Source organism: Meleagris gallopavo, chromosome 3 (genome assembly GCF_905368555.1).
Source record: "Meleagris gallopavo chromosome 3, MGAL_WU_HG_1.1, whole genome shotgun sequence".
NCBI lineage: Eukaryota > Metazoa > Chordata > Aves > Galliformes > Phasianidae > Meleagris > Meleagris gallopavo.
Genome location: NC_139406.1, coordinates 60,392,150 through 60,416,104, shown reverse-complemented (window position 1 = coordinate 60,416,104; position 23,955 = coordinate 60,392,150). Strand labels below are relative to the sequence as shown.

Here is a 23,955-nt window from a genome sequence, read left to right as displayed (position 1 = left end):
CCTCTTTCATCCGAGGTGGGTCTCTTCTCAGTAAATTTGTACAGGAAACCATAGCCCAGATAATGTAACTTCTGCATATAGAAAATAGTACTTTGTGTCCTGAAAACAAAACACGTAGGGAATCATCCACTGTCTGGAAAATCTATGCTTACTGCACAAGAACACATTTCAGATTCCTTAAAGGTGTTTATATAATGTTAATTAGAGATCAAAGATAATTTGATTACGAGCAGGGGAGAATAAAAGAAAATGCTGATTATGTTATTTAAGGATGTACAGGTGTATGACCTTAAAGAACGAGTTTCAACTTGTCTGATGGAAAGAACACACCACTGTTAGGAACCATAAAAACACATTATCAATTACAGCTTGACCTTGATTGAAACCTACTCTGTATGTTCAGTAAAAGTGTGCTTTCATTTTTCTGCAAAACATACTGCTGATAAATGAATTTTAGATGGGCTGGAGTAAAAATCCAACTTACCTGAGTACAGATTTGTTATTAGTAGGAGAGAACCAGAAGTAATTCTGAAAAATGAATGGAGATGGGCAGTACTGACTTGGGTGAAAATTAAGTTCTGCCATCACTTCAAATGCAACCATGATTTAATGCAAGCTAAGCAAACATAACAAAAAAAATCAAAGAATGCAGAGGAAAACCTGCTGTACCTTAATTCAATTAAGAAAGCCAAGCACATATTTTACTGCAAATTGTATGCTTATTATAAATTGTGAACGATTGCATACATTATAATATCAAACAGTTACAGTTGTTACACCTTTATTTGAAGAAAGAGGATGAAAACAGCTGAAAAAAAGCTTCTAAACTGAGGTAGCTGATGCACTGTCGTCTCTGGTGTCCATGTCCTTGTTGCTATCCGTGACACAACACTGAATTGTAGTTCTGCAAAAGATCGAGGTGCATTTGTTAAATTTGTAGCTTGGAGAAAAATAGCCATCAGCCCATACCTATGAAACTTTTTGTTCTTACAACCAGTTCAAACAGACAAAAATCCCCCCAACAAACCAGGCATTCTTTCTAAATGGGCTCCTCCGAAGCCATGTCACTGCCTATAAATAACTGTTATCGTGTGAAATCTGAACCTTTCTGCCAGTAAGCGAGCGCTCGGGAGAACAATGTGTTATGCAAAATGAAGTCATATGAATCATTTCACAAAATTTGATTTTTAAGTGGGTACAGGCGCTTCAAAGCACAGAAGCGCTCCCTTACCTATCACACTATATACAGGATTATTTTTTTTTTTTATGACAGAGAAATAGATGAAAGGATGAAAAGAAGCAATCACGGAGAGAAACAAAGGGAGAATTATTCCTAAAAATGGAACAAAATAGTTCTGTCCCACTGAGTGTGATGCACATCGCTGTGGTCTATATGACCTCTTGCGTTATTCCATCTCCATGTCCTGGGCTGACGTGATTTGCCAATAACCTATTTTTTATCTCACAAATTATGTCACCCCACCCCTCACCTTTACGCCTAGAAGCTGCATGCAAGCGTTCAGACGCAGATACAAACTCCTCCGTCAACTGCTTTTTATAGGGAATTGATTTCAAACGGAGCTGCCTCCCCCGCTCCATTTCGAGGTGCCCAGCCCAAAGCTAACAGCCGCCCCTCAGCGCCGCCCCCGCCACTCCTCGTCCCGCCGTTCTCCGGGCCCGGCTCCTCACGCCTCACTCAACGGAGCACGGCCCGGCACGTGCTCGAGGAGCGCGGGCCCGCCTCCTTCTGCCGCCGGTACGCGGGGAGCGCCGCGAGGCGGGGCGAGGCAAAGCGACACGGTCCCATCGCGCCCGCCTCGGCATCGCCGCCGGCCCCGTCCGCCGAAGGCGCGAAATGGGGTGCGCATGCGCCGAGGCGCGGCGCGCGGGGCCCGCTGGCGGCGCCGAGCCATCCTGTGCCGCTGCTGCTGCTGCTGCTGCCGCGCACGGGCGGGCGGGAGCGGGGCGCGCGGGGAGGGACGTGATGACGCGCTGCGTGTCGCCAGCCGTGCGACCCACGCAGCGTCCGCCGGGCGCGTGCCTCCTCCCGGGCCAGCGCGTTCGGGGCTGCTCCGGGCGGGGGCGGGCGGGGCGAAGGCTCAGTCCTCCTCCCTCCTTCTCCTCCTCCCTCTCCCTCTCCTCCTCCTCGGGTCCCCTCGCCGAGGGCCCGGCCCCTTCCCTCCGCGGAGCGGGGCCGTGCGGCGGCGCCTCCTCCCGCTGCCGGCCGCGCCGGACAATAGGGGCGAGCGCGGCGCCCGTCTCCCCCGGCCTCGGTTCCATGCGCGGCGCCGGGCGCCGGGGCTGACAGCGGTTCCCGCCGAGGCCGAAGGAGCGGCCGCCGGCCCCGGGCCGGGACTCGCCGCCTCGGGCGCCGCAGCGCCGTCCCGCTCTTCCGCCCCCCCTTGCCCTCCCCTCCCCTCGCTGCCGGCGGCGGCTCCTGCCGGGCTTTGGCGGCGGCGGACAAAGGCGCGGGGCCCGGCGCGGCCCGGCCCGGCCCCCCGGGGGGTGCGCGGGCGGTGAGGAGGCGCCGGGCCCCCGCGGGCGCTCTCCCTCCCGCCGCCCCGCTGCGGCGAGCCCCGCGCGGGCAGGTGCGGCGGCGGGCGAGGCCGCTGCCCTGCGGCGGGTCGGCGTCCCGAGACCTCTTCAATGGAAGTATGCTGCCAGCTGCCGGTGCTGCCCCTCGACAGGCCGGTGCCGCAGCACGTCCTCAGCCGCCGAGGGGCCATCAGCTTCAGCTCCAGCTCCGCGCTCTTCGGCTGCCCCAACCCCCGGCAGCTCTCGCAGGTAGGCGCTGGGTGCCGGGACGGAGGGCCGGGAGGCTGCCGGCGGGATGGGCTCCCCCGGGGCCCGGGCTGCTCGCGGCCCCGCCGGCGGAGAATGCGACATTTTGCGTGTGCCCGCCGGAGCCGGCCTCGCGGCGTCGGCTGCGGTGCGGGCGGTGACCTGCCGGGGTTATCCCCGGCGGCGGTCGGTCATCTGCTTCGCCTTCGGCTCCTAAGCCGGGGCTGCTTCCTAGCGTTCGGCTCGGGCCCTTCAAAGGCGGGCCGAGTTTCCGATGGTGCGGCCAAAAGCTGAAGTGACTTTATTGAAATAACGAACGTGCACTGCGGCGTTCTGTTTGGGATGCTGAGCTGTGCCTCCCTCCAACTATGAGGACTTGGCAATCCGTCTTGAAGGAGACAAAGCTCCATGGCTTCGCATTGCCATGGCGTTGTTCCCTGCCCACATTACATCAGTCGCAAGATGAACTCCGTGGTATCTTGTTTCATCCGATCGTGATGGGAGCGTTACAGAAATGTGCATGTGGGGACGACAGGGAGGTTTTCCTTGAGGGCACTGTCCTGAATTTTTGGAATGTGTGCTGGTGTGGCCGTGGCCTCCCAGCAAACGGTAATAGGGTTACGTTCTGGTATATGCCTCTGGAGAACGTATAGAATTGTGGAGGAAAGCGTGTGTCAGTGGAAGGCAGCTTTTGGCTCCTGAGGGTTTCTTGAAAGGTCTCTTCTGGGACTCTGCACGATGTCCTTACAGAAGATGCAGTCTTTGCTCTTCATGCTTGTAACGGTCATTTCTTTCTCTTCACGTTTTTTGGTGTTTTGTTAAGGTATTGTCCTCTTTCCTGACTTACTGTGCTGCACATGCATATGTAGAGCATGGAGAGCTGTTGGGCTTGATGCTGTTCCTCCTTGGGCAGAAGTGAAGATCTTTGTGTTAGCATGAGGGGTGTGAGTGTTTGGGAAGGAAGAATGAACAAATACCATGTTAATTACTAGGAATTTGAATGTATGGTAACACCTTATTAGTAAGTAGATGAAGACAAACATCCGTTGACCATCCCTCCACCAAGTATGAGTGTAATACTTAACTGGTGAAAACTGTTTTTATGACAAATTAGTTTTCCACGTGGCAACTGGGTTAGGATATTTTCCATTTGCACTCCTTCACCAGAGTTTTATTTGATGGTGGTGAGTTTCCTATCTGTGCAAATCTTCCTGAAGGTCCAATCTAACCAACCACGTGTCCTGTGCTAGTGAGAGAAGGGTCTCTTCATGGTCTTCTGGAGGAAGGAATGGGCAAAGTGGTCAAAGTGACACATTGTATTTGTTCCTTTTCTGTTTAGTCTTCAGTGCATGTGAGGGATCAATTATGTGCGAGCCCAACAAATTAAATGGGATAGGCATTTAGGTTTTTTTTTTTTTTTTTCCATCTTTTGAGCTTCTTGACATATTCCTTTCTTCTTGATCAATGTGCTGCAGGTATATTTGGGTGAGTTATAGGGAGGGGTGGTTGTGTAACATGTCAAAAAGTGAAAACCATATGTATGCTTGACCAAGTAATATTTCCTTTGGGAAAGTCAGATAAATAAGTCAATGCATACTTAAAAGGGAGCTAGGGTATTTAAGGGAGGAACTCTCTGCAAATACTGTCTGGCTGATTATAGGACAACTGTTTTGTGGTCTTTGGACTATCCTTTTCTCCCACTTTGGACTCGTTTACAGATAATAGAATATGAATCTCTCTCAAACCTGCTATTATTGTAGGCAGGCATAAATGATGGGCCAGAAGGTTAATGGTTCTGCGTAACTTCTGAACTTAACTTCACCTTGCAAGTCTCCTGGAAGACTGCTGGTATTTTGGTTCCATTTTGTTTCAAGAAGTGTGAATCTGGTCTGTTGCTTTCATTCTTCTGTTTAGGCTAGACTTGAGCAATAGGAGTACAACTGATGTTGTGTATTAGCATGCTTAAGAAATAGAATCGTATGAGTTGGAAAGGACCTCTGGTGATGATCTAGTCTAACTCTCCTGCTAGAGGAGGCTCCCTACAGTAGGTTACATAGAAAACCAGTGTGTGCAACCAGACCACTATCTTATGTTTTAATATGCATTTGTTAGGTTTTTGTCAAAAAGTAAGGTCTTGAGAAGTGAATTCTTCCTTAAAATGTGAAATTGCTTAGGCTTAAGACTTTATAGGCTTAGCTTTTTGACGAGGAAGCATTCGTATGGGAAACAGTGGTAAGACAAAAGCATACTATGTTAGGTGTAGATTTTAATCATGACAATGTGAAGCTTGCAAATATTTATCTCATTTAATTTAAGTTCAATTTAATATTTTGTTTAAGTTTCACTGAGTGGGTTCCAATAGGGCTGTGCATGTTGGGTTGTTCTTTTTTTTTTTTTTTTTTACAGGGTGGATAAAGCACTGCTGCAGATGACCTCAGGAGCTGTGGTCTACTCTCGTCAGCTCCAGGAAGGATGAATTGTACTTAGAGTATTATTAGTAGATGTTTGTCTAATCTGTTTGTCTAATATGTTTTTTAAGATAGAGTCTTATGAGATGTGGTGAGCTGACATAACTCATTACTGCTGAAGGTTAAAGTCCTGACATTGGGCACATATTTTTACTGCTTCCTTTATACCATCTCTGATGCTTGTCAGGTGTTCATGATTCAGTTCAGCGAAGGAACAGGCAGCCTGGTCAGAAAGGCTGGGTGGTGACCTGCCATCTCCAGGAATACCATAGGCTTAGTCAAGATTGTCACAACTGATTTAAAGAAAAAGGATGGTACCATGAGGCTTTTGAAACCATATCCATAAGAGCCTCAAATAATAGGAATTATGCAATCTTACCAGACAATTTAACTGTTGTTAACAGTGCTTAACTGTTCTGTCATTTAAGAGTTCTTTCGTAATACTGAGTTTAGATCTTCCTTGTGGCAATTTAAACCCGTTTCTGTCCCAAGTAAATGTAGAAAGAAAAACTTATTTCACTTTGCAGTTTTCTTTTATGAATGAATTATTTCATTTTACTCTTTTCATTATTAATACCTTGAACTTAGAGAAAAGAAGAGTACAAGTGGCATCTATTACCTGGAGGTTATTTGTGATAATTGCTGTTCCAGTCCAGTCAAATGAAGAACTGCTACTGTGTGGTTTTATGCAGCTTTTTTTTTTTTTTTAAAGTTTTAAATGCTGGTGTCATAAGCTGGTTTTAAGGGCACCTGAATTGGTGATTATTGAAATGATGAGGTATTTCACACTGGTGAGATTAAATTGGGGTTCACTGCAAGGTCAGGTGGATGTTAAGTAGTACCTTGGATCATGCCCCAGGGGTGTTTGTTCCCACTGTTACAAAAGGATGTTTTTAAAATTAAAGGTGAGCTTTCAGAAGGTAATTTTGGATTTTTTGCCTCATGTCATTTTTAACTTCTGTTATTAATATTAGTTAAAAAGTTGCTAAAAACCGTGGCAGTGCTTATTTAGCGTGAAATGTTTGTCTGATTTTTGTTCTTTAATGAATGAGGGTTTATAATGAAAACCACTTTAGAAACACAGCTGTGAGCACTTTTTGATGACATGCCCAGCATTGCACTCCACACGCACACAAAAAGCAAACCAACAAAAAAAACTTGAATTGAGAGGTCAGCACATGTTTGCATGGCATAAAAAGCAGTCTCAGAAACATGTCATGAGTGAGTAAGAGAAAACTTTGGCCTAGCCTGTCATTCTTGCCTCCTTTTTATCCTTCTGCCGTGTTACTGGTTCCATGCTGGCTTCAGTGCCTCCAAAAATCGCATCAGTGGAGGCTGGTGGTGGAGTCTGAATAAAAGTAATGATCCAGTTTTTGTCTTTCTGCCCGTAAGGGTTGGAACAAAAGAGATGTAAGGATGAAATTCCATTAAGAGGGAAAGAGGCAAGTAATAAAAGATTCCAATGGAATCTCAGAAACTAAGCTTTTACCTGAAGTATTGGGTATTGTTGTTCACCAGGTTGTTAGTAACTTACTGTCTGCTCTCTAATAACCTAGCTCATTATTGCATCTTCATTTCATGCATTTAAGCAGTGTAGCATCGTGCTCTGTGTCTCTGCATGCTTCATGCATCTGAACAATAGACTGCAGGTCATGCATGTGGGATCCTAAGTTTGACTTAAAGAGGACACAGCTGGAAAGAAAGCCAGAAAGAGCAGCTGGAGGTGCCTGGCCCTGGGTGGTTCTTCAGTGAGAGGTCCAAGTTTCCTCTGAGAAATGTGCTTCCCAGCAGCAACCAAATGCTTTGGACAGCTTTTGCTAACATTGCTAATGTTTGTCCATCACACCAGGTGTAAGATCCAACTACGTTTCCTGCTGCATATAGCATCAGAAAACATAGGTATGTTTTTACGGTCTGGACATAGGCATCGGTTGGTCTTCAATCCCACGGTCACACCTTTCTGCGTTGAGAAGTGTTGACGTGACCTATTTTTCCCTAGGAGCTGCTCGTTTCTGCATTTTCCTCTTGGTTGTGTCAACTTCTTCTTTTTTGATCAGGTTATTTTTCAGCCCTTGCTGATTCATGGTGTAGCTTCACAAATGATCCTTCGTGCCTGTTAGTAATGGGGAAGCAGTATGTCACAGTGCTAGACCAGGAGTAATGAGCAGTGGAGAGACAGAAGGAATGCCTTCTGTTGGGCCTGCTACTGAATGTGGAACTTACCCCAAGCTCCTTTCTTCACGCGTTCTCTGTTTTTCATAACTTTTCTTTTATTTGGTTCCAATCCTCCCCATCAGTGCATCGCAGCCTCTTGCTCTTTTATTAGCTTTCCCCTACCATTTCCCGTATCTCTGCCGCATGAATAATTAACGAGTGAAAATAATGAAATAATTTTCATGATGTGATTCCTAGCCTCTGGAATTAATTCTGTGTGTTGTTGCTATGCTTGCCATTCCCTTCATCTTGTATTTATTGTGTCTGGTTGCTGAGATTGCATCTATTCATATGAGAGGCAGAGACTGACTCTGGCTCTGCACAGCACGGACAGGTTCAGATTGGGGATTTTGTGCACAGAAGTAATTTTATGTGGCAGTTCATTTTTAAAATGCTTTCTGAGTTTTATGACCAATTAATTTTTTCGTACATTGGAATGTAAAGCAGCCTTGGTACTTTCTTTCTGCAAAAGGTCATGGCAGCTTATTTCATAGCCCGTAATTGCCATGGAAGATCTAAGCAGAGTAATAGTTTTAAATCCTCATTAATTGGTTTGTCTTGGATCGCCACAAGTCAATTCTTTGTTACTTCTTTGTCTAGGTTGTGTAACATATATACAAAGTATACTTTGTGCATTGTATCAGTGTCAACTTTCTGATGCTGTTTTTGAAAGGGAGCTGGTTTGAAAAGAAAAACTACAGCCTCGTGCCCCTTACGGTTAAAATTCATTTTTTGAAAACTTAAAGCTAAACCCTTGCAAAATTGTTTTACCTTGATTATTCATATACTAAATTATAAGCTAACGAGGTAGCGATGTAGTGCAAATATGGGTTGTTGGTCTTAAAAGTGCTTTGTTTGGGATGTTTGTTTCAACAGCATTTAAAAACCTGCGTTTGCTAAGTCAGTCTCTTTCAGGTTACTGCAGAAAAGTTCCACCGTGGATTAATTTTGACTCAGCATGCTAATATGCTCAATGGTGAGGTAAAATAAAACTCTTAAAAAAAATAATAATGCAATTTTCAGATGCTTTGGTTGTGCTACAACTGCTGTGGCATGTGGAAGATGATGTTGGGGACATCTGGGATGGAATCCTTGTTTGTTCAGTTCATCTACTGTCTGCAAAGCCTGCGGGGGTGGAAAGGAACCCTAGTGGTAGTAAGAATGTGCTTTGTTGGCGCAGTACCCCATCATGCTGATGACCATTGGCTTATTGCTTTCTTGCGTTTTGCTCATCGCTCTGCAAATTTCCGCTTGTTTTCTGCTGAATTGTAGGTTTCCAAGTGTACTCTTGGAAAGTGCACTTTCTAGCATGGAGGATCTCTGATTCATGACTATTTCTAGGTACTACGAGGTTGTGGCTCCCATTTAAGAAACATCTTCTGTCTCGACTAGGTGTGTTGTATTTTCTTTCTTAAAAATTCACTGAATTTGCATGCAGATTGGTTCTACATTTCTGGAAAAAAAAATCTGAAGTCATTTAGTTTTCATTTGCTGTGCAAGTCTTTGTTAACACAGATTAATACTTTCTGCGTGTGAATTTGTACAGGTGGGTGTCCAAGATAAATTCATATATATTGTGATATTACTTAAGGAATGTAATTTGTTCTATTCCTTAGATTATCCTTTCCTTGTAAATGCAGGATTCAAGATGGACCCAGTAAAAAAAAAATATAATTTAATGGTAATTTTTAAAGTCATGCTAAGTAGTGCTTTTAACATGAATTGTCTTTTGTGTGCACTCAAAACTAAATAAAACATTCAATTCTGTATTAATGGCTTCCACTGCTGAAAAAACTGTTGTGTGTGAGCAAGCACAGATGCTTTGTGTGTGTACACATGCGTGTAGGGCCTTACATGTGTGTGTCTGGAACCTGAGGCTGAACCTAGACCTCTTTAATTCCTATTAAATATGATGCACAAAATTCCTCAGTGGAACTTGGAAGTGGTTGGGTTTCATTAGATGTGAAGTTTTCCTTGATTTGCTCTGATTATGTCATTAACAAGTAACTGCTGTGTGAATAAGCAGCCAGTGTAATCCAGTGGGGCAGCCTGCCAAAGTATTTTATTATAAAAATGCAGTTCTAGAAACTTGGATTTAAAAGCTAGTTAGGGAATTGCTTATTTGTATGTTTATATCCTAGGTGTACTGTAAGAAATCTGTAGCCAAACGTTTTGTTTTCTTTCTGGTCTAGAATAACTTTTGTGGCTGTTATCTCACCTCTCCTGCCCTCCTCCCACCCACACTGAGATTTTTTTATTTCTGTTGCAGCAGCCTAACTTCTGTTTTCTTCCTGCTTTCCCCCACTTTGTACACCTGTGATCCAGCAATCTGATTTATTATCTTGCTAACCGCACTCCCGCAATAATTATAATTAAACAGATTCCCAGAGTCAGCTTTTCATCGCAAGGTAGAGGGCAAATTCCTCTCTCTGCTTCTAACTGGAAGTGTGAGGTAGCCAAAATCTGCAGTAGGCCTGCCTGAACATCAAGAAGAGCGTGCTGGAATGAGAATAATGAGAATAGCTCTGTGTCAGCAGAAGACTTGACTGTTTCTCCTTGCTGCCAGATGAGATACATAGAGAGAAAGCGGCTGTTTCCTCTAGGAGCAGTCTGTCTTCTTCCCCCTCATCTTCCCATAGCAAGCACAGCTGGAGGCTAATGACTAGTCAAATGGGGGATTTATTACATGTGAAAGACAACGTGCTGCCCATCAGTTCTATCCCAAGGGTAGAAGAAACACAGGAGAAGATACAGGAGCTTATTTCAAGGCTGTGAGGAAAAAGATTACGATGGCTGGTGGCTTGGGCCTTGGGTAGGTGGATCAGCCTTGGTGTGGGGATGTTTTAAACATAGTTGCATGCAGTTTCCTTTGCATGTGGTTGTCTTCAGTTGTTTTGGAAACTGAGATATTGTGTTGGGGTGCTGATGAGCAAGTGACTTCCTGACAGACATGCTCATAAATCTAGATCAGAGTAACAGAGCATACTTACAAAATGTAGTGTTTTAGTAATATGGTCCAATAGTAGAGTTTCTCTTCAGGGCCCGGGGTCTGTCATGGCAGGAGTGACACTGGTCTGAATTCATTCCTGCTTTATTTGTAGCTAATACGTTGATGTCGCAGTTGAAGGTGCACTGAGAAGCTCTCATGTTTAGTCACTCATAAATTAGCACTTCCGTTTAAAAAAAAAAAAAAAAAAAAAAGCAACACCAAAAAAACCCACAACCCCAAGGACTTTTCAGCAGCGTAGCTAAGTTCTTGTGCTTTTCAAATATGGAGGGGAAGGGAGTCTTGTTAGCAGTGCCCTGTCTTAGCTTCTCTTTTGGAGTGATAAAAGCATGCACCTAATTGTCAAAAAATCTAGAGTACTCACATTTCCTTTATTGTTACCTATAGACTATTAGGCTGTAGATTTAAGCAACTGAATTAACTGAGCTTTTCCTTGTGTTGGGGGGAGAAAAAAATCATCCATCGTTTCTTTTGCAGCTGCAAACATGGTGTGAAATTGCTAAACAGAAAATGTCATGGAAGCACATGTGGGGAGTTTCCTTTAGCATTCTTGCTTATAATGAAGATCTGTAGAATGGTTTTATGGGGGTTTGATTCTTTTATTTCTCTTGTTTTGAAGTCAGAGCTGTTTTCTTCAGTATGGTCATGGTAAGAACTTCTACATTTTTTCGCTGGACTTCAAATAATTAACCAGCTTGTTGTCATTTGAAGCAATGATGATGCAGTAGGCCAGTTAAAACATACAGTACTTAGCCTACAAATCTGTCAGAGGAAATGATCTAATTTTATCTATTGCCTGAATTAAAGGAAAAGGTAAACTTGAGCTTTTTCCCTTGAGAGTTGCATATCTCAAATACTTGCAAAAAACTGTCCCCCTTTCAAGAAGGGTCTTGTTATTCTCCTGAGTATAGTCATCCTATTTATATCCTTGCCACAGAAAGTGAGATAATTTAACAAACCTACCATAAGAGAAGACAAAAGTAAACGTAGCAAATTGCAGGTACTAAATTCCTTATGTTTTTCTTGCAGGGAATGTGTTGGAATTGTACTCAGCAATCTTGAGCTCTTTTAAAGAGGAAAAAAAGCTTCATCTCCTGAGGGGGGCTGAATGGTTAAAGCTATGGTTACTTTGGTGTTTTTCTTGTTCCTGTAATATTCCGGCATTGTTTTTTGCCAGTGCCCTCCAGCTTAAGCTGAGGCGTGAAGGAATGTTGTGTGTCTTAATAAGAGGCCCTTGGTTGAAGTCTTCACCTACTGCCTTTTGATACAATAGAATTCAAGTGAAATAATCCATGCACTACAATTCTAATCCATTTTCATGAGCTTTTCAGGAAGGATGATCCAAGAGAATTAGACAAAAAGTTATTATTCATGATTGGTTGAATAAGTAGGGAAGGCTGTTATGACTAATGAAGTTTAAGACTTCTTTTCCTTTCTCTTGGATACTGTTGTATTAATAACAGCCTAGGAAAGAGGCCATGTTTTAAAGAAAGAAACAACAAAAAACATTTTATTTAAACCAATCTGGGAGACAGGAGGTCAATTTTTTCTCTTATTGTGAACCTGGCAGAGGGTCTGAGTGGGTGGGGGAGAAGAGAGATGGTGAGAAGTTAAAGAATACATCTTATGTGCATTTTTTTTGATGAAATGATGAAAATGTTACAGAAAATTTTGTTTCTGATGCTCCTTAGGATACGATATTAGAAGCTGAGCATAGTAATTATTTAATGCATTGTGGAAGCAGTTTCTTTAAGTCTGTGCTGTTTGATGCTCTCCAGTGCTGAGCTTAGTGTTTGGTGATGAGTGTTGATAGGAGCCATGGATGTTTTTTTTTTAGCTGGTATTACTTTAAACAGAATTTCTTCATTTTCAGAAGATAGATTTATTTAATGTCTTCAGTGTTAACTTCAGGGCTCTTTTTGTTGTCAATTTAAGGAGTATGGGTTGTAGTATTGCTTCTAACTGCATATCCTTTTACTCCTTCTCTTGTGCTGACACTTGCACTCCTCTGACCCTGCAGAGTGGTGGCTCACACAGCTAAAGCAGCAAAAACCCTTCCTTTTTTTTTTCTTTTGCTCTTTCTGCAGGGTGTGAGGGAAGGAATGGAAACTGCAGTCAGAGGCAGCACTGACCCGAGTTGTCTGCACAGCACTGGAGGAATGTCCAGAGCAGCTGACACTGCGTGATTGTTTCAGTTTCTCCCCAAAGGAGTGGGTTGAATAAACGCCCTATTGTTACCCAAATCAACTAATGCACTGTGTTGTGCTGTTTAGTGTTTTTGAAAAGGCATCCTGCACCCTGTGGCTCTTATACATTAGTATTTGCATAACTTCCACATCTGTGATTTTGTCTTTATTAGATGAGGCCATGTTTCTGTGCTTTTTGGGTATTGGATAGACTTGACTTGGTAATGAGAATGTTTTAAGAGGTAGACTGTCATTAACCTTTGAACAAATACTTGACAGACTACAGTAAGTCTAAAGAATGTGTATTTTTTTCTTCTTTTTAACAGTAAAATACCCAATTTGGATATAGACTTGGCAAAATGAAAGAAAAAAAAAAAAAAGGGAGGGGATTCTTTTATGTATGAACACTGCATTTAGAAAAAATGTACAAATGAAGGGTTATTTTCTCATGAAACTGAAAGCTTCTTTTCCTTTCTGCACCTTGCGCTGAAAAGTGGCTGTGGTTGTTACAGCTTATAAATGAAATGTGTCAGAACAGGAGAATCATTCTTTTGTCTTTGGAGAAGTGCTGAGAATACTTAAAAGGTTTGTGAGTGTCTGGCTGAATATATGTACATAAAAATGTGATAAGTAGATGATGGTATGATGGGTGCTGCATAGATTCAGAAAGGATAGAAAGCAGCACTCAGCCTGCCATTTGCTAAGTTGCCATCTTGCATCTGACAGGTCACAGGACAAAACTATATTGTAAAAATACCAATTTCTGGAAGATCCATTGCTTTTACTTTGTATTTCTGAACAATAAGCTTATACTTACTAGATTGCTGGTCTTTATCATTTACAGTGAGGTTTTAGAAGTACTTGGTTGGAATGAAAAACAGATAAAGGCAAATTGGCTTTATGCCATTCTAAGTTAGTGCTTCAGGATGATGTCAGGTGACTGTTTCATTTATCCTCTTTGTTCTTTTTTGTTTCCCACCTTCTGTATTTGTAGCTGTTGTATATCTCTTTTAGAGTCTGCAGAGGTTGCCATGAAGAGTGTCTCAGGCCAAGCGCAGTCATACCATAATAGCTATTCCCTGTGTTACTGAGTTGTCAAGCCGAACAAATTTGGATTGACTCATTCCATGTGTGCACAGTTGTTCAGCCTTTGGTTTTTGCTCAATTTAGTAGAGTGTTCAGCATGCTGATGATGTTGATTGGCAGAATTATTTCAAATCCCAACCTGCAGTGAGTCCATCCGGTTCGATGGAGGTATTTGTGAGTAGGTTGTTAGGGGCCTTTGTGGAACCCATCTTGCCCTAGGAACAGTGCCTTCGGAGATGCCCTGTGCAGGCCTGCCATGCACAGCACTAGGGGAATGTTGGTGTACAGGGGAATTTGGGAACTGTCCATGCACAGAAAATAAGTTGTGCATTGTGATAGAAGATGACAGAAGAAAAGGAGCTGCAGCAATCAATGTATTGAATCCATTTGAAGTGTTGCTGGCTGCAGGGGATACCGTGTAAGGGTCTTCCCTGAGGTTCCCTTTCTGACACCTGTGAGATCAAAGGACCAGGAAAAGCTAGGTGCTGTGTCCAGACTTGTGCCACCAGCCCTTTCTGGGGTTTGTCAATGGCAAAATAATTGATGTGAAGTGCTTGATGGCAGAACATAACATTGTTTTGAAAGCAGTACATTTTTGTTTAATGCACACATCGATCTCCATCTGTTTCATCTGTTGCATTTCCTACGTGCACTGCCTCTTTTGTGGCCTTGCTCTCGTAATATCCCTCAGATGATGGCTCAGATACAGTCCCTCAGACCTTTTGTGAGGACTCAATTTCCTTTTACTCTCAAGGTGCTAATGAAAGCAGTTACGGTAAATAAAGAAAATGGATGTATGGGAGAAATATGGAATGTTTATGACATTAATATGCAATAAAGTTTTGAGCAGATCCCTGCTCTCTGAATTCTACTGATTTCATTGCTTTAGGGAAAAAGGAGGAAGCAGCACCTCAAGGAAAGGAGGAAGAAGTTGTGGACTTAGAGGATTTCCCTGGACACCTGTACTACTTGTGTATGGTGTCCCCCAGTGGTGTATGCTTTCATCTGAGCTTCTTATGAGGAGGTGCTTTTTGCTGTGCCTGATTCTCTGCAGGAAAGTGTGTTGCAGGGCGTGTGGCAGTGTGGATGCAATACAAAGAGGTTTCCAGTGAAGGTGGGAGAAAAGGCACTGGTTAGCATTACGACTCCTGCTTGGCTGCCTCATAAAAACCGTATAATGGCCTACCGTGCTGCAGGGCAGTCAGGCAGGTATTACTTACAATTGCAGTGCTCTTAGGTTCTGACAGTGCCATTTTTAGGCCTTTCTTGGGGCCTCTGCTTTGGCTTTGAACTGCCTCATGTCCATTTGCTCAGGAGTGCTGTCTCACTCACTGTATTTTAGGTGCTCCCAGTTAGAGCTCAGATGCTGCTGCTTTGCCTCAGCTCCAGCAGATCCCAGAGGAGTGCTGCTTGCATGCAAACAAGGGCTATAGGGGCTGCGTGTAAGTGGGCTGGGCACATGATCACCAACAGAAGCCCTGTCCCTTGATTGCAGGCTGACTTGAGGTGGGCTCTCTTTACATTACAACATGTAAAGAGTTTGTGCTCTGGTAGTAAAAGGATCTTTTTAATCAAGGCTGCTAAGTTGCTTGGTAACTGAGGAAGAGAGGTAATGGTCAGAGTTGAACTAATAAAGTTGAAGTAGAGTACTGGTGCTCTCCAGAGCTGGGGCTGTATGAGATGAAAGGAATAAGAATAAAAACTTATATATATTTATAGGGTATGATGACACATGCTGAGGCCCAGGGCCAAAAATACAAATTTACTGGTGCAGATAATGCAGCGGGTGCTGCATTAGTGCTCAGAATTTTTGGTGTTGCTTCCACTTCTCATTGAGTACTGCTGTACTAGTATATGTATTTTAACTAAACTCAATTAATGTATTTATATGTGAGAACTTGTGCTGTGAGATAAAGACTTCTTTCATACAGTACTCTTATTTCTCCAACACCTAGTTAAGACTCCAAGAGTAGTCATGGAATATTTTGTTTACTAGGCATGTTTTTTATGGCAGAAAGCAACATGATGACATCCATCTCTTTATACTGGAAAAAGAATCTGTGGTTGGCAGACTTTTAAATAAAAAGCTTTCTTAGTATTCCATGGACATGAAAATGTTGACCTGCTAAATGAATTGCATTTATTGTTCCTGAATATTCACCTTCATTAATATGTTTTAAGTATTGGGTGATTCAGTTTGACTGCTTTTGATAGGTTTTCAGCTAAGAGGAGACTTTGGAACTGCCAAGCCTACTTGCTTTTAAATTTCACAAGCAGTGTTTAAATGAAGCTAGCTAGTGAACAAAGCTGTAGGGACTGTGGTTTGTAGGTCATTCCAGAGTGCAAAACCCAATAATTGGCTTACAAAATGGAATTGATAAGTTTGCATCTCCTACTGTCTTATTTAAGAAGTGCTTTTTTCCCCTCCCCCTCACAAGTTTAATAACTTGAGTTAATTTTCTCCTATTAAGCAACTATGAATTGTTTGGAAGCATGAGCTGTGCTTTTTGATGTTAAATATGTGTGCAAAATCCTACAATAGGTTGAACTTCTTGAGTTTCTAGAACAAATAGGAAATACAGTTAAAATGGATAGCAGTGCCTGTAACAAACAAAAAACAAACAAAACAAAAAGAACACAAAACAAATAGTATGTGCATGTGGGATTTGATTGTGTGTATCTTTTCCATATATTTAAGGTAGGAGCTCCTGTGTAGAGGTCTTCAAAGGCTTGCATGCTGTAGTCTTGTGCCTTGACTATTTGTGAGGGTACAAAGGGTGCCCCAAGTGGAAACTCCTGCTGCTTTTTGATGCCAAACTAGTTCATTCTTTCTCTCTTTCACATGCATTTCTTGTTTAAGCATGAGCATGCATGCTTTAAAAAAAAATATATGATGGGTGGATGAACAAGGCTCAGAATTCTGAGGTTTTTTAGTTGGCTATTTCAAATTGTCTTGCAATCATCACAAATCAAATTATAGCAGAACTATGCCTTCCTGAAGATGATGAAGAAGTTTTAAGTGTGCTAAGAGCCACTCTTGAGGCCATGGGGGTGCAAATTAGTTCTAATTAGCCTATGGCGGAATGTGTCATTGAGGTTTTTAAAACTTACTATTCTATAAGGTAGGTATCCCAGCATGTTTCTCAAGATGTCTTACCATGTTGAAATCCACATGACACCACCTGGAGGGTTCTACTTTAAATTGCTTTGGCTTCGTGATGTGTATCTCCAAAGCCAGCTGACAACTGAAAGTGTTAGAACATCTGCAGGAACCACATTACATAAACGTGCTGGCAACAATGCCAATTCTTCCTACACATTCAGATAAAACTGGTACAGCTGTTCTATCTTCTTAATCAGCTTTGTCCAGCCATCAAGGTGATTTGTCTCTGGAAATGATGTCAGTTAGTAAAGAATGTGTGGTACCTCACATACTGGCAGGGAAATGGCCGTTGTAAGAAGCTGAGAAGGAAGAGTGGAGGAGGTTGGTGCTGAGGTTCCCTTTTGGAAGATGGAACCTACAGAATGTCGTCAGCATTGTGGCTCTTACTGCTAACTGGTTTAATGAAGATTAATACAATGCTGTTCTTGTCTGAACTTCAAGGCTTTTTTTTTTTTTTCTTTCTGCAAGTAAATGGTGAGATGGGTAACAATAACTGCTTCAGTGTTGCCTAGGATATTGCCAGGGCTGTGCATTGAAAGCTTAGAGAGCAGTGTTCCAGAAGTTTTATCTGTACTGACAAATGTAACCAACTCCGCTTGCAACCTGAATATATTTTTTGTTAGTTGTTAAGTTCACTTGAGCTGATTAAGTTCTTTCCTTAAAAGTCAATTGTTATATAAGTATGCTGAATTTATTATAATTTTGCTGATAGTATTGATTTAGGTAATTTGATTAAAAACATTTTGTGCGTCACTGCATATAAAAATTATTTTTGTATCCTCTTGCTTTTGTTCAAGTACAGTAGGTGAAGCATCGCAGTTACAGCTCCTGGAATTCATGTGCTTTTTTGTTCCCTGGTTTTTATTCGTATTAGTAGAGGGCATTAAAGTTAAGACAAATGCTTTCTCATTATTTTTATTAAGCTCCTCTGTTTTCAGCTTTCATTTAAAGAGTACATGTTTTCAGTAATTCTTAAGGCTCAAGGCCAAGTTCTTAGTATCTCCGTAACAATTAACTTTGTCTGATGTTCCCCTGTTGATGGGAAAAAGGGAAGTGAAACTTTTAGGTCTTTAAAATGTCATTAAATGGAGGGTGAGTATTAGATGTTCAACTTCTATATGCTTTACAAAGTAAGTTTTTACCTTACCATTAAGTCGTAGCATTTTGGCATGGGTTACTTCTGTTCCTGAAAGCAATCCCTTGATAGAGCTTTCTAAGAGTCTTTAAGTATCTGCTTTTTCAGCGACAGCAGGGGAAGGGAAGGTCTTTGCTGTTAATGTCTTAGTCTGGTTATATATCTGCTGTACAGGATTGCATTTCTTCTACAATAAACTTATTGTGTGGATTAATGTTTGTGGCTCCATCGACTGCCATCACAGTCTCTGCCATCTTTTGCCAGCACAGTACAGAGCCCAGTGTGTAGCCTTGGCCCACAGTCATCACACAAATCCACTCTCTGGTGTTCTGATACCTTACAGAGACCTTTGTTATGGTGTACAAATTAAGTTGCAGGGTGTTGATATTTTGGAGATATCAATTCTATAGAATCTATATGCCATTTAGATGTATTAAAGTTCTTGGCTGTTTGGGAAGTTTGAGGTATGAGTCTGTGTATTGTTTGACATCATACAGTGTTTCTAGTTAATCACTTCTTTTCGCTCCTGATCTGATGATGATTTAGTGCTGGATCCTTCTTGATAGCTCGCCTGTCAATCTTGACCATAGGCACAACAAGCTTGTTTTTCTTACTAGAAGGCCAGATTCCAACCCTCCTCTATGCCAGTTTTTTCAGGAGAGTGCATCAAGATCAGAGATGGTAAGGAATTATTAGTAGGACTGCTTTTATTTCAAATGATACTGTTGGTATGATGTTGATTTGATCTGATGGGATTTGACAACACCTGCAGTTTAAAAAAAGAAGTCTTACCTACTGATGATGCATGTACACAGTGAGGAAATGAGTCACCTAGTATATATTTTCCTTGGTTTTCACTGGGGAAAGTGGATAGGAATCTTGAGGAGCCTTCTGCACGTGTGTAGCAGGCTTTGACACGCACAGATTTAGTGCATGTGTGTAGGCTGTTCCCATATTCATAAGCTCCATGAGTTTGTAACAGACTTTATCATAGAAAATGAGCTCAGTGCCCAGAACGTGCTGATTTTCTGTACATGATACCAAGTTGCTCTCTGAAGGATTTCCAGATCTCTGGCAGCCCAGATTGATGAATGTATGGAAATTGGATAGGTTAATTTTAAGAACTTTGTCCAAACTGGCGAAGTTAGCAGATGTGCTATTGCATATCCATGCCAAAATGGAAACAGGATGGGGAAAAATAGTATGCTTGCTGCTTGTTGAGGGAAGCAAGAACATGCCTGCTTTCTCCTGGTTCCCTGTTCATGTGAGCTGTGGAGCCTGGGTCTCTTCTGAATTAATCTGGTGTGGTGATGAGTGTCGGGGGCTTAGCTCCTCTCTGCAGTTAGCTAATTGTGGTGGCTGGCGATTAGAAAAAGCCAGTCAATGTTGTCTGCTGTTAGAGTTCATGGGCTGTATAAACTTACAGATTTGTGGATTCACTCCTTTGCTTTCAGATCCTGCAAATAATTTACTTTTCTGATTGAGGAAGCTTGCTCATTTCATTTCAGGAGAAGCTCTTATGTCTTGCTTCAAGCCTGAGGTGGGTTTCCCCAGCCTCCCTTTTTCACGTGCTTGGGTAATAAACTATCTTACTGTCAGATTTTCTGGGCAGTTTAGAGACCTTGATTAAAAAAAGGAAAAAAGGTTTCTCCACAGCATGAAAGCTAAAAGAGGAGAGAAGCTGAGCAGTGCTGCTGAATGGATCTTTGTGGTGCTTCAGCAATGCTTGTGTATATTTTTCAGAAATTTATAGGTTGGTTGTACATCTTCTAGTGCAAGAAAAAAACAGGCAGTGAAACTTGTGAAAGGTGAACCTGAGCAAACTTAGCAAGTGGAGGAAAAAAGGTACAGTTCCTTGAGAAGTGTCTCAATTTGTTCACTGAACCCCCTAAGTCTTCCTATCTAAATTAAGAACAAGTAAAAGTAGTTCTGATATTTGTGTAATAGCAGAGTATCCTGAGTTAGAAGGGACCCACTCTTGGCTCCAAGTCATTTTTAGTGTAATTTGAAGTGCAGTGGAGGTGGTTTCAGTCCAGCTGTCCACTGGGTTCCTTACATTCCTTCCTTTTACTTTAAATGTTCTCAGCTTTACAAATCACTACTCTTCTGATTCTAAAGAATTTCAGTGTTGCAGAAGAACAAATTATAGACATTAGATGGAGAAAAACGTAAGAAGCCCATCAGGTAAATTTGTCAGTATGTTTTATAAAAATGTAATAAAATGTCCAGGGAAAAAAATAAGTAAAATAAGTATGTAGGTAGGGGAGAAGAGTGATGGAAGGCTGAGGGGTTTTGCAGGTGGATGGAGGTGAGGGGACAGCTTGCGGCGGGGGTGGCTGGAACCACAAGAGTTGAGCTTTTTTGTAGCATTTTTTCCTTTTTCTCCAAGGTTTGTGTTATACTGAACCCTGTTTTGCAAAAGCTGGGAGTAAAAGGGAGATGTAATAATGTGGATGTATTTGGGTGCACTCCAGCCCTGTGTGCGGTACCCAATGTGCACGTACCATATCAGATGGCACAGCAGTCTCAGTTAAGGTATTCCGAAATACTTAGGATAGTACTCCTCTACCAGTGACACAGGCCATAACCTGATGATTTGAGTTTGTGAAATAAACTGCTCTATAGCTGTGGATTTTAAACCAAACAATTATTTTTATTAAACAAGGAAACTTAATTACAGTGATGTTTAGTCTCATTGTAATAATTGCAAAGGTTCTTAGAAGGATCTCAAGTGCTGTGCTCTGCTTTTGTAGCTAACCTGTTCAAAGCTTTGCTCCATGTTACCTTTTTCAGGGTCAAAGGCATTTCAGACCGAACCGTGCACTTGAAAACTCATTCTCATCACTAAGGGCAGATTGCTTTACAGTTAACTCCCTGTCCACGCCCTCTTACTGTATGTCTGGGACTTAGGAGGCGTTGGATGTTGAACTGGCCTGCCTTGAGGAAGCAACTTTGGACAATTTCTGAGCCTCAAAATTTTAAAAACTTTTGTTTATCTTTTGGGTTTATAGATAGTAGAAGCAGAAAATCCACTGATGAAAGTTCAGTCGTTCAGGGAAAAGTATAAGTAGCTCAGGACCAGGGGGATAAGAACAAATTAGTGTACATAACTAATTTTGTTTGCGTGATAGTGCTTTCTGTAAGCAGCTGGTACTCACTGGTTTAAGCATGGTTGCTTTGCATTTGTGAATCTGCTTCCAAATACAGTTAATGCAGAGTCTATCTATCTCTAAACATTTATTGCTCATGAAACATTTTTGAATTGTTAATTTTGAGAACGGATTTTGGATTTTGGGTTTTATGTTATACAGAATGTGATGATTGATGCATTCAGTTCATTGAGGAAGTGTGGGATAGATGAGTGGACAGTGGCTGACTGGCAGAGCACAGAGGGTCATCGTTGGTGGTGCCGAGTCTGGTTGGAGACCCGTAACTAGCGGTGTTCCTCAGGGGTCAGTGCTGGGTCCGGTCTTGTTCAACATCTTCATCAATGACCTTGATGAAGGGGTAGCGCCCAACCTTAGCAAGTTTGCTGATGATACAAAGTTGGGAGGATTGGCTGACATGCCTGAAGACTGTGCTGCCATTCAGTGAGACCTGGGAGCTGGGCAGTAAGAAACCAGATGAGGTTTAACACAAGCAAGTGTAGAGTCTTGCATCTAGGAAGGAATAATTGCATGCACCAATACAGGCTGGAGGATGAGCTGCTGGAGAGGAGCTCTGCAGAGAGGGACCTGGGCGTCCTGGTGGACGACAGGTTGGCCATGAGCCAGCAGTGTGCCCTCGTGGCCAAAAAGGCCAATGGCATTCTGGGGTGCATTAAGAAGAGCGTGTCCAGCAGGTCGAGGGAGGTGATCCTCCCCCTCTACTCTGCCCTGGTAAGGCCTCATCTGGAGTACTGTGTCCAGTTCTGGGCTCCCCAGTACAAAAAAGACAGGGATCTCTTGGAAAGAGTCCAGCGGAGGGCCACAAAGATGGTGAAGGGCCTGGAGCATCTCCCCTGTGAAGAAAGGCTAAGTGAACTGGGTCTGTTTAGCCTTGAGAAAAGACGACTGAGAGGGGACCTGATCCAGGTCTATAAATATCTAAGGTGTGGGGGGCAGAGTGGCGAGGCCAGACTCTTTTCTGCAGTGTGTGGAGATAGGATGAGGGGAAACGGACAGAAACTGCAGCATAGGAAGTTCTGCACAAATGTGCAGAAGAAAAAAGAACTTGTTTACGGTGAGGGTGACTGAAACAGGCTGCCCAGGGAGGTTGTGGAGTCTCCTTCTCTGGAGATATTCAAGACCCACCTGGACACCTACTTGTGCAACTTGGTGTAGGGAACCTGCTTTGGCAGAGGGGTTGGACTCAATGATCTCTGGAGGTCCCTTCCAACCCCTACGATTCTGTGATTCTGTATTTTAGAGCAGCTGACATGGCCTTTAAGATGAATCTAGTTTGCAACTTTGGTGGATCATGTGGGTAAAGGATATTCTGACCTAATGAAATTTCCATAGTACTTTTTTCTAAAAACCAAAAAACACCCTATGATTGAATGTTTTACTTCCCTTATTGATGTAATCTTGAAAAGAAGCGCTACACTTTAGGAAATATGCATTTGGGTTATTTTTGCGGTCTGTATTAACATCCTTACATTGATGCATCGAGGAGTTTAAATTTTAACAGGATTAGCTTATAGGAGGAATTGTGCTTCTAGCAGGGATGTAATGATTTATGAACTGGAAGAATACAATCTTAACAATCTTAAATAGGGTGCCCAGAAGGATTGAGGTCTGGACTGTGACCTTTGTGTTGGGATGGGGTTTTGAAATGAATACTTGTGAAATACTCTGATAATTTTGATGAGTACTCTAGAGATGCCAGTGAAAAAATTATAGTTCTGCCTTCACAGTTTGAGCACTTGGCAATATGTGAGGCCTGTTGCCGTTTCAGACCTTTCACTTTTCTTTTTAAATAAATAATTATGACTTAATTATGGGAGCACTAACCTATGTGCTTATATTGACTTGAGAGCTCTGGGAAAAGCAGCATGTAATTTTACTCTTGGTCTATTTAAAAAAAAAAAAAGTGTATGTTGTAAGAGTTAAGCTACATCAATGTCCTCTTTTTGGGGGGAGGGGACATAAAATTAACATCGTAACTATGGGTTATAAACAGTTGACTGTGTTGGCTAATAATTTATTGCTATGAAAACTTTTCAGCGTGGGATATTTTCCAAAATACGTTTCGTTTGTCTGGAAGATCATGTCAAAATGTTCATGTCTGACATTTTCTTGAAGAATAGAAATGATTTGCTAGAAATACTAATTTCTCTCAAAGTAGACTAAAAATTCAGTGTTGAAAAATAATTGATTTGTAGTTTTCAGGATTTGGAAATTTTTTTTTTTTGCAATTCATGATTTGGCAAGTGAATGAAGGGCCAGGAACTGGGCTTTTCACTGGGGCTTTCCAGAAGTTCTCTGGCATGGGGTGCAGCAGGATTTGAACCAGGCTGGTGAGTCAGCCATAGTATGTGCACAGTACCTTTACTTTCTTGTTCTCCTACAGTGTTATTTGATGGGATATGATGCAAAAAAGGGGTCAGTAGGATGAGAGTGAGTCACTTGATTGCGCATTTAAAATGTTTGTTAGAGGCATGAGGAAAAACTTGCAGCTTTGTTTAGGAAATAGGAAGGAAGATGCTGGGGGTAATTGTGATGGTGGTATACTGATTTACAGCATGAGAAACAAGGCTCTGCATATCTGACAGATCGGTTTCTTCCTTAACAATAATAAAAAAAGCCAAAAAAGTGTGAAAGGACCACTCCAGGGTCTTCAGCTAGGGACTGGGTTTTTCTGTTTTTTGTAGGTAAGCCTTTATGGGTAAGCTCAGAGCTCCTCGTCCTGTTCTCTTCAGGAGCAGTGACATACCT

General features: G+C 42.3%; 1 protein-coding gene across 3 annotated transcripts in view; it reads left to right on the top strand.

The window, feature by feature from the left end:
• Positions 1 to 2,161: 2,161 nt before the first annotated feature.
• The window catches only part of PDE7A (phosphodiesterase 7A), a 72,358-nt gene continuing 50,564 nt past the window's right edge, over positions 2,162 to 23,955 (top strand). Inside the window, exon 1 of one of the 3 annotated variants that reach the window (XM_085221190.1) lies at positions 2,162 to 2,784. In XM_085221190.1, the coding sequence (XP_085077316.1) occupies positions 2,647 to 2,784 (138 nt within the window). In that variant the 5' untranslated portion in view covers positions 2,162 to 2,646. The remainder of the gene's footprint in view (positions 2,785 to 23,955) is intronic. The other 2 variants (XM_085221188.1, XM_085221189.1) reach the window with 2 other exon arrangements.